Raw genomic sequence first — 10,917 nt, 5'->3', positions numbered from 1 at the left:
CGATCACCGATCATGCACTTTTTCACAAAAATCGGCCCGATTATGATCGGTGACCGATCGATCGGCACACCTCTAGTGCAAAGTTCTGCTACATAGCAAAACGCTTTTCTTTGTTTTATTGGAAAAGTCGGGGACGCACGCCGTTCATCACATTGACTGACCTTAAACAGAGTTCTTGTCCTGCTGATGAACATGTGAAGTCAAGAGTATTAAATGTCTTATTTAAATGGATTTTCTTTCTATTTATTGCACAAGGGGAAAAAAACACATTTCCCGTACTAAGAGTCTCTGATACCTTTCCAAACACATTTAAATGCACTTTCTTAAGGCTATTCATTTTTAATTTGCAGCAAGACTTTTTCCTATGAAAGATTTGCGTCGAGTGCTTAAGGGTTGTCGATGTTTACTTTGGAGTAATGAAAAAAATGCTGGCGGAAACAAATTAATCAATGWTGGATGAAAGCTATTCTGAGGTGCTTAAAACGGAAAATTAAAGCTCCGTCATGATTTCACAATATCAACCACCACAGTCCAAACACATCCTGATGGTGGYTTTATATGTACATAATTCAAACACAGACCTCTTATTACACTTTTATTCTAGTATTTTCTTGAAGGCTTGTACTTTTGCAGCATTAAATATTTTATCCAAATCATAAATTTACAATGTAACGAGCAATAACATGTTGAAGTTGCAGCCTCTACCTCTGAGGGGAAGATTTTCATTGTCCAGGGAAGTAGAGAAGATGCATTCCAAAATAAGTACCTGTCCAGGTGTTCTTGGGTACAAGCACTGTGTGCATGGTATTCATTCATGTTGTTAGAAATCACTGTTCACTGTTCAAGGTGTTGGCATGAAAGCAAGCAAACCGATCATGCAGTTCAACTCAGTGGAAAATGGCTTAATGTTTCTAAAAGCCCTGAATGACTGGTTTCAAATACTTACGATAACACCTAGTTGTGAAAAATGGCAAAGAGAATGTTGGTCTGAATCTCATTTATTCTTCAGCACCATTAACTCTATATGAAAGTTTCGGTTGGACTGTCATCTCCCTTTCATGTGGACGTTTGTGTCACATCTTATATGCATTCGGGGATTATTGTTTCTCTATCAATTTCTATGAACAATGTCTGCGTGATTCACCTCATCGCAATAAAAAGATATGCAGATTCTAGATTTTTTTTTTCTGTTTCCATGTTTCCCAATTTAATTTGCAGACAGGAAACAACCTACCTTCAGGCCAGAAAGCGCTCAAATGAAATGGAAACCCATAGGGTCACCATTGGACGTCACTTTAATCATGCAAGAAACATTCCACATAGAACTGATTTTCTCTGTTATATTCTTCTTTTTCTTATCTCCTCTTCTACTTTTTTTTCCCCAGAAGATCTGATGAGTTTTGATGAATTGTCGTCTGCGTCAGAGAAGCTCTCCCACCTAACCACTTCCAGACCAAAGGTAACTGGCAGGAGGCTCCCTGGACAGTTTGCCGGAGGACAGTCGGTGAGATACTCCGACATAACCATTCAGACACTTTGATCAAACAGCTCAAACACAAAATGAAGTGGTGACTTTTTACACAAGTTGAGGTAGAARGTGATTTTGTAACATTTGCACAAGAACACACAAATCGTAATGCTTGTAAAAATGTTTTACATCAGAAGAATCAACTTTAATGTCTTTATTTTGGAATTTTGTGTGATGGACAAATTTCAAAGTTTAAACCTAAATCCAGTTGAGAATGTGTGATCAAACTTAAATACTCTACATATGGCCTAATTTCACACACAAACATTTCACTTTCTGTATGTGCAAACTTTGCCAAGTCAGTTTTATTTTCCATATTTCTTTCTAAATGTTGAGAACTATTTTGTCTTCCTTCCACTTCACAATTCTGCCCAATTTTTGTTGGTCTATCACAGAAAAGGTTGAATAATTTACCATTTCTCGTTATTATCTCCTCCTGAAGTGAACTTTAAAGTCTGCCACAGTCACTTCCCATCACCACGGGTCGAATACCCCTCTGCAATCAATCTGTCTCAAAGTTGGCTGAATGTTTATGGACAGAGAGTGAAGCCCAGAAATAATAAAGCAGAAACGTCGTTAATGGATTATCTGACAGTAAGTTTCTGGCTCAAACTTCACCTGCGTGCTCATCGCCGTGGTGACCCGAAATCAACAGTAAGCCATGCTTTAAAGAACCATCCATCCATCCATTTTCTGCCGCTTATCCAGGGTCGGGTCGCGGGGGCACAACTAGTTCATATATGAGAGTTGTGTCTGATCTGATCMTTTGAGTCTGATCTGGGTTTGAGTCTAGGAGTAAATGACCTCAAAGAACACACAGCCTGCTGATTATATATATCTTTATATCAGTCTCACATTAATACTAATGTAGCTTCAAAGAGGATCTCAGTATTTCTTTTTTTTTATGAAGTAAGGTAAGACATTTAACTTATTTTCCGTACTATAAGGTGCACCTAAAAACCTTCAATTTCCTCAAAAACCGACGGTGCGCCTTATAATCCAGTGCGCCTTATATATGGACCAATATTGAGCCACAACTGGTCTAGCAACTACGGTAAGCAGCCGCTGACTTCATTTTCACCCGTAGAAGAAGAAGCGCGCTGTGCATTCTGGGATAGTTGTCAGAACGCTGGTTTGTAATTTATTAATAAAGTTTGACTGACCTATCTACCTACCGACCGTCTACAATCAGGTCGTCTGCAGGTCATTTAGCACCACGTTCTCCACGAACATGCTGTGCACGAACGGAGAAGGGTGACCATCGTCCGGCCACGCCCCGGCCCAGTCGCGGAAGGCTCTCCTCGCCCACCGGAGTCGGACTGTTTTGTTGACATTCCCTTTAGTGCAGCTCCATCTAGTGGATGCATAGCATAACTCCAGCCTCTATGCGCCTTATAATGCGGTGCGCCTCATATATGAAAAAAGTTTTTAAATAAGCTGTTCATTGAAGGTGCGCCTTATAATCCGGTGCGCCTTATAGTGCAGAAAATACGGTAGTCTGTAGCTGGAGCTGATTATCAGCCTTTTAAAAGTGACCCAAATTCAGTTTTGGATGGCTTTAGGAAAACTCCCGGCATGAATTTTGTTTATTTCTGTTTCAGTTTTCAAGAAAGAAAAAAAAAACACATTAATGTTACTTAATATTTGAATAAATGTCTATCTGCTTGCAGCCTACAAAGGAAGTGAGTGCTGAGAAAGTCTTCAAGGTCGATGAGGAGGAAAGTGCCAAACCCAAGCCAACAGAACACAAAAAGGTAGCTTGTTAAGTTTAATCAATCATGATAATTCAATTATTAACTATTGATTAATCCTTATCTGGAGTGTACGGACTCAATAAAGGGCCATTTGATAATAGAACAAACATAGATTTTGAATTTAAGATGAGAAAAAATGTTTCTATTGAACACAGCATCAACAGACATGTGGATGCAGATAAATAATCAGCAGAATGACCAATTCATAGAATAATCATTAGTTGCAGCCCCTCTGGGAAAAATTACCTTTTATGTCCAGAATAATAAAATTGGCTCCTTGTGCATTAATTTTGCTCATAAAAAGCATCTTAATGGATATAGTTCAACACATCTTCATAAATTGTTCTCAAATGAATTACCATTATTGTACAAAATAATGATGGCATAAAATCCACATTACATCATATTGTTGCATGTTTACTATCCATATGCATGCATATAGATGCACCAAAGCCTGCTGCAGTAAACAACTAATCAATCAAGGCTGTTTTACTGCTAATTTCACTGACTGAACAAATTAAAGTTGTGTTGTTGTTACATGTTTGACTAAGCTTGTGAAGATATTGGTTTATCTTATTGTGCTGCACTGGTGCAGAGTTGTCAAATACATTTGTAACTCAGAACATTAATGTTTGAATTTTTTTTTTTAAATAAATGTGTTAAGTCAATTCAGTGATGTTTTGAATCGGTATAGTCTGATACTAGACCTCAGATATCTGTATCTGTGTCGGAAGTGGAAAAAAATAGATGGGTGCATTCCTATTTGTGACAGGCTTTGATGCACCTAAGTGTTGTGGCGGAAAAAGTAAGCAGACCAGCCCTGCTAGAAATGTATTTTATACAAGTGAAACCAGAAATTCTTCTATATGCAGCACAAACTTGACATTCTGAGCTTGATACAACTATCTACAGTACAGTAAAGTCTTCTGCTCCTGTTGTTTGTCCATCTACAGCCTTCCAACCAGTCTCCGCCACTCCACCGGCCCGGTTACGCTGAACCCAAGCCAGGTCCAGCCGCCGCTGCAGGCTTGGACGTCATCATCTCCCAGAACAGCAGAGCCCATCTGGAGATGGTGGAGCAGAGCGCAAAGCAGGATGAGCTGAAAAGCCAAATAAAAGACCTGCTGCTGTCTGTGGAGCTCCTCAAAGCCCAGCAAATGTAAGACAGCAAGTGTCAATCAGAACGTCAAGCAGGTTTCAGAGTCATTCTATTGACATTCTAAGCTGTTTGAAACGCCGTCAGCGGCAGAAAGTTTGCTGACCCATGCCGGTGTGTGTCTGTTTCCAGGAAAGAGATCACGGAGCTGCGGCGAGACCTGGATGAGGAGCGAGTGAAGCGCGTGGCCCTGCAGGTAACACAGTACCAGACACACGCTGAGCTGTCTGTGTTCATTAGGCCACCACTTTCAACAAATATTGACGTGTTAAAATCCCAATACAACACAGCTATGTTTGAATTCATATTGAGACAAATTTCAAGYGGTAGGAATATGTTTCTGGGTACGAAGGGGCAGTATCATGTAAAATCAACTTTTTTTGAGTTTTACATCATCTTATTCCCTCATCAAAAAACATACCTGGAGTATTGCCTTGATTTCCATGCATATTTGAGAAATCCTGTAATCTCCATGGCAACCATTCAAAAAAATGTGTTAATTAATTTATAAACAACATAGCCGTTCATAGCTTCCAAAACACACATTCCTACAGTTTGGATAACTTTATGAATCTGAGCTCAGTTAAATAATTCAGTCTTCACTTTAGCAACCATTTCTAGTAGATTTGTTTAAAGCCTCGTCCAGGGCTGGACACAATATATCATGATAGATAAGTGATCATTATCAATAAATAGTACATCAGATAGAATATTCAACGTTCAGTATGTAGAATATCCATTGAACTCTGAGCTGGAACCCCACAGCATTCTGGGGGATGTAGGCAGAGGAAAGGCTTTGCATTTTTTGTGATTTTGGGCATGGGAAAAACCGAAAGAGGAAAAACAAAATTAACTAAATAAACCAAGCCAAAGTAAAACAGTCAACATAAAGAGCAATGTCAACATAACATGTTCAAAAGGGACAAGGAAGAAATAAAGGCTTATTTAATCCTACTTCCCTACTTGTAAGGTTTCCCCCCCACTGTGCCTCGTAAGTGCTTAAAAATAAAACAATGGCTTTGAATGAAAACTGTGGATAAAAGAGGAARGATCATCAGTTTGGCAGTATTTCATATATGTAAAACAAATAAAGATACAACATGCTTATATCAGGATTTTATATCATTTATTGAAGGACTTTGAAGTGTAATTTCTGATCGTCAGTTTTTCTTCATTTCCTCCAAAAACCCCATTAGAACATATATTTAGAAAACAATTCTTTAGTTGCTCTAAACAACCATGCATTGGTTTGTTTGTCAGTTTTTGTAAATCGGCTCAGGTGCTGCCTACGTTCATGCCTAATGTCTTCCACTGAAGTCAGCAGGATGCCTCAGCTGTCGTGCTTCACAGCAGGGATAAAAGTCTGGGGATCACAGGCACAGCACACTGCGCCATGTCAGAGATGTTCGGCTTTTTCYCACTACAAATCGAGACTTCTGCAAAAAAAGAGGTTTCCTCACAGCTTCCAAAAGTTTAGATCATTTGAAGGAAACAGCGGTTGGTGAATGTTTGTCACAGCCACTAATTTTAACAGGGATTTTGGTCGTTATCTGTGGGAAATCCGAAATAAAAAATGCTCACCAATATGTCGATGCGTTACATGGAGTTTGTCAAATTCTTCTTTACTACTTGTGGATGTTAGAGAATGGGTAGAAGCTAATAAGAAAGTAGAAATCTTTTTTTGGCAGTGTAAAAATTTAATATTCTGACAACTAAATAAAATATCCATAAATATTAATTTCTCACAACTAAATAAAATATCCATAAATATTAATATCATGCTGCAGTATGTAAATTAAAAAAAAAACTCACTATATCCTGACAGAATAACACAAGACGGATAAAGTGTGGGGAAAAAATTGAGCTGCTCCTAATACACTGCACCTGGTCAAAACAGCCAATCAGAGCCAAGGGGAGGGTCTTAGCTATCTAACTTTTCAAACACATTATACACCAACCTTCAGATCAGTAGCTCCCTTGTGGCTAAGCGCTGGAATTGAACCTACAACCTGCTGGTTGTAAGATAACTCCTCTACCCAATGAGCCACAGTCACCTGGTTGATGCATCGCAAAACTCACTCACTGGACTTGCAATGATATTCTAATGTAAGACTTGGCTGTAGCGTTACAGCGTTACAAAGAAGTTCTTTGGGGAAGTTCTTTGTTCCCCAAAGAAGTAGAGAAGTACCTTACCTCTAAGATTCATAAACAGCTGTAAACAGTTCAAAGTTCAATGTTTCACAGCAGAGAGGCTGAAAGCAGAAAAGGACGACAAATAATTTTTGCTGTACTCTGAAAAGTCCTAAATCCCTGAATTAAGCATATATGTTCTGGTCATGTTACAGAAATTAGTCTCCTTTTCAATGCCTTCCTCTGACTATATTTTAAACATCTAAACTGAAAAATAGCCAATTTTTAGTCTTCTCTCAGTAACGACGTCCACACAGAACAGTGTAGCTTCTAATTGAAAAACCTTTAAAGCAGGGAAGCTGCATGATTCTGTTCTTTTTTGTAATTGGATCCCCKTTAGTTGCAGTTCACTGCATCTACTGTTCCTGGGGTCCACTCATTGAACATAACTAAAAACRCATAGCATAAATAGACTTCAAAACAAATTCACAATAAAAGTAACTCCAAAAATAGACAAACCCAAAATGGAGGTCGTAGATCAAAACAAATGAGTTATACTGTAATGAAAAACATGATGGGAAAAGACATTCACTTCAATATGTCAAGCAATACATATATACACATTCAATAGAACACAATACATTAAGAAGAATCATTCAGAATGAAACCCGACAGTGGTATATCTGCACATATAGAACTGTTGAGTTCTTTCAGCAGGGTTTACTCTACGGTTGAGTCTATGTGGGCTTCAATAGCCATACAACTCCCAAAGAGAGAGTTAGAATCCTGAGTTTGTTTTGTTGTCTTCCTATCAGATCGAGGTAGAAAACCTAAAGAAGGCCATCCAGTCAACGTGAAGTGTTGTGTCCCATCAACAGCCAGCCTCAAGCTCAGCTGCCAGTCCGCCGAGGATGAAGAAAATGAGGAGGCGATGGACTGGCAGCTGGACGAACGAAGAGAAGGTGGACAACACCACAAACCACCTTCTTCAGCAATCTTCAAAAACAAACTCTTCCTATATTTGTACAACTTTTTGCACATATCTTTTTTTTTTTTTTTTCAAACTAGGTGTAATTAAATGACAGCTGTATGTTTCTCTCTCTTTTGAATTTTTGTTAATTTGCCAACACAAAAATAGAAAAAAAAACAAACAAAAAAAGAAAACGAGGCCTTACTTCAAACTACTGTGCTGGATGGTTCAGCCTCTCCTGCTCTTCACTCGTCTCCGCGGCGACAAAGTTCGCTCTCAGTACTACTGACTCTGTACAAAGCAGGGGCTGCCTCTCCTCATCTAACCTCCTTTCTCTTTGTTTTATGCTGCACACATAATTCCATTGTTCTTAAGTAAGATTGCATGAGATGTTTGATTTGAGTTAACATCTTGGGATTCGAATGATTTCTTCCTTCCAACGGCAGCTGCCTCTTTGTGGCTGTGGAGCTTTATGATTTTTTTTCTTCTGTTTTTTATATGTTTTCTAACGTTTCTATCCAGGGTAACACTACTGTGCCTGTTTAAACAGAAAAACAACAAAAAAGTATATTAAATGTTCAAAATGGGATCTGGAAGATTTGCAGCATGATTATTGTATATGTATATTTTTAAATCGACTGACTTGTCAAATTCTATATAATGGGCCTTTTTCTGTGCTGGTCTCTTCTATTTTTGTCACTCTTTCACTGGGATTGTTCTAATAGCTATAATATATAAATATATATGACACAGACATGCAAAAAAATCTCATGCAAAGCTGGAAAGAATAAAGAAGGTGTTAGAATGTCTTTTCAACATGATTCAAAGGGAATCATCTGATCTGAATGGACTCTTGTCTTCCTGCTGGGTGGTTTCAGCTGCTGGTGGCTCCTCCCACATTCTACTTTGGTGTGTGGACACTCATCTCGACCTGAAGATAGATTGATTCTAGGAATGATTCTCCCACTTTGTTTCTCTTCCTTTTTAGAAATCAGGAGGAGTGATCAAACTTTTTTCTTTTTCTCAGTTTTCCTGGAAACAAACTGTGAAATTAGTGAATTAGGCTTTTTTTTCCCCGTGGCTGATGCAGATTTCTAGTTTTTCTTAAAAGGTCTGACCTTCCAATTTTTAATTTTCACACGTTTTTTTTACCCCCAATGTTCTGGAAACTGTGCTGTTGACTGTCTAGTGGGATGCTAGTTTTGAATCCAACAAGATTATCTCCATTTGTACGTCAATGCAAATGTCTAGGAGATCTTAGATCCAGGGGAAAATATTAATTTTTGGAGCATTTTTAATAAACTGAGAAACAAAATTCTTTTTCTTTTTCTTTTTTTTTTTTGGACCCGCCAATCTGAGCTGAAATCCCCAAATTCTGATGATTTTTGTCAAAAATACAATTTAAGCATTTCCATCGTTTTCACTGAAGTACTGGTGAATAGGAATCATTTCACAAAATAAACCTAACATGAAAATTTAAATCACAGCCTGATTCCCTGAATGAGAAAATCAGGCTGTGGCTGAAAATATACCAAAATATCCACACACGCAACTCAAGAAAAATATCTTGTGACTTTCAGTTCAAAGAGCAAGATTACCCACTTCCACTAAATTAATACAACTTATTGATATATTTATAACGGAACCCATAGAATTTGACTATTTTTGTGACCAGAAATGTTTCCAGAGGTGAGAAAGTTTTTTCAGCCAGCTGGCCAGCAGTGGTGAAAAGTTTACTGTCTTTACAATGAACTGGGCCATGCCTAATGAAAAGGTCTAAATAAAGAAAATTCTAGATTCCTGCGAATTACTTTATAATCCTCCTCCACTGCTGTTCAAATGTCAGATTTACATGATGGCAAATGTTTGCAAAAACTTTTTCTTTTAGTAAAATTTGTGAGTCCAATCTTGGAAATAGAAAATCCAGACCCATGTAATCAGATATTGAGTTATTTTGCTCCAAATACTCATGGTGTGATTTTTAATCTTTATCATTCTCAAGTAAAATGTTTCTTCTTGTAAAATTTCACAGCTGTCTTAAAGTGTTACTTTTTGAATTCAAAATTATGTTCTCCGGAGTGCTTTGACCAAATGAAATCTGACCCCACAGTTCAGCCATGCAATGCAAAAATCCCTGCCAGTAAACTATTTTTTTTTTTGCAACACATCTGGAAAAAGAATAAGAATATGACTTGGAAAAGAGAATCTGTGATTTTTGGGGTGAATTATTCCGCAGCTCTAATTTATTGCTGGAACAGAAAACTAACTTCCACTTGTTATACATTCCACTGTTTGACACAAGGAAAATAAGCAATCTGCACCTTCTATTGTCATGTTCCAACAAATTCTGTTTACAGAAGTTGTATCTTTGCATGAGCTGAGATTCTTTGCARAAATTAATAAATATCATCTTTATTTCCTGTCCAGACTCCTCTTGATTTTGTGAGGTTACATGTAAAGTTTTCACAGACTTGTGTCCTCCAGGTATTTTCATGCACAAAATCTCATTTGAAATATTGAGTGAAAAGTATCGACTTTAAACACTGGCAGGAAGTTTCTGAGAAAATACATTGAGTCATGTATTTCAGCATTTATGGCACCTGATCTGTTGCCTGAAATGGAGGTTGTTTTAGCAGTCTTGAACCTCTTATGATTGAAAGAAAGTGTATTCATCTTGGATACATCAATATGATAAAAGTAAATCTGGAATTGGATTTGATTTTTAACAGAAAAAACATCTTTATGAAGATGGACTGATAAACTAATGCAACACAGAGCTCTATCAATTAAACATAACTGCAAATGTTTAAACAAGACTGAATAACAACCACCAATTGCAAACGTCGCATGTCAAAATGTAATAGGCCACCTGCCACCTAAACCCATTAAGAACCTAAATTACAGTGCTACGAGTACATATAGGCCTCTATCAATAGCATTCAAACATAACAGCAAGTCTTTCAACTAGGTTGATGGAATTACAACAACAGTTCATCAAGTGCTCTGCCACATTCCCCCATCAAGAACATAAAGTCAACTTGAAAACGCCCAACGTGGGACTTGAACCCACGACCCTGAGATTAAAAGTCTCATGCTCTACCGACTGAGCTAGCCGGGCTTGATGGCAAATTGTTCCTTCGCCAGTGCTAATGCAGACACATTTGATTCCGAAGTTTGTACTTGGCTGCTACAAGAAAACACTGCTGATATGTTCGGCATAAGTGCTGTGAGTACATATAGGCCTCTATCAAAACCATTCAAACATACTTGAAAGTCTTTCAACTAGGTTGATGGAATTACAGCAACAGTTCATCAAGTAATGTGCCACATACCCCCATCAAGAACATAAAGTCAACTTAGAAACGCCCAACGTGGGGCT

At 38.0% G+C, this 10,917-nt stretch overlaps 1 protein-coding gene and 1 non-coding gene across 7 annotated transcripts in view; one reads left to right on the top strand and one right to left on the bottom strand.

Annotated features, from left to right (window-relative positions):
• Positions 1-9,962, top strand: part of cd2ap (CD2-associated protein) — a 54,613-nt gene extending 44,651 nt beyond the window's left edge. For 3 of the 6 annotated variants that reach the window (XM_008398607.2, XM_008398603.2, XM_017302298.1), the window contains 5 exons: positions 1,386-1,504; positions 3,199-3,282; positions 4,236-4,441; positions 4,571-4,634; positions 7,384-9,962. In XM_008398607.2, the coding sequence (XP_008396829.1) occupies positions 1,386-1,504; positions 3,199-3,282; positions 4,236-4,441; positions 4,571-4,634; positions 7,384-7,425 (515 nt within the window). In that variant the 3' untranslated portion in view covers positions 7,426-9,962. The remainder of the gene's footprint in view (positions 1-1,385; positions 1,505-3,198; positions 3,283-4,235; positions 4,442-4,570; positions 4,635-7,383) is intronic. The other 3 variants (XM_008398606.2, XM_008398604.2, XM_008398605.2) reach the window with 3 other exon arrangements.
• A 621-nt stretch (positions 9,963-10,583) lies between these two features.
• Positions 10,584-10,656, bottom strand: trnak-uuu (transfer RNA lysine (anticodon UUU)). Its single transcript has one exon. It is a non-coding gene; the product is annotated as a tRNA-Lys (tRNA).
• Positions 10,657-10,917: the final 261 nt, after the last annotated feature.

The sequence above is a fragment of the Poecilia reticulata genome, linkage group LG21, assembly GCF_000633615.1.
Source record: "Poecilia reticulata strain Guanapo linkage group LG21, Guppy_female_1.0+MT, whole genome shotgun sequence".
In the NCBI taxonomy this organism is placed as follows: Eukaryota; Metazoa; Chordata; class Actinopteri; order Cyprinodontiformes; family Poeciliidae; genus Poecilia; species Poecilia reticulata.
The sequence above is the reverse complement of the archived record's forward strand: the minus strand, read 5'-3'. Positions and strand labels throughout refer to the sequence as shown.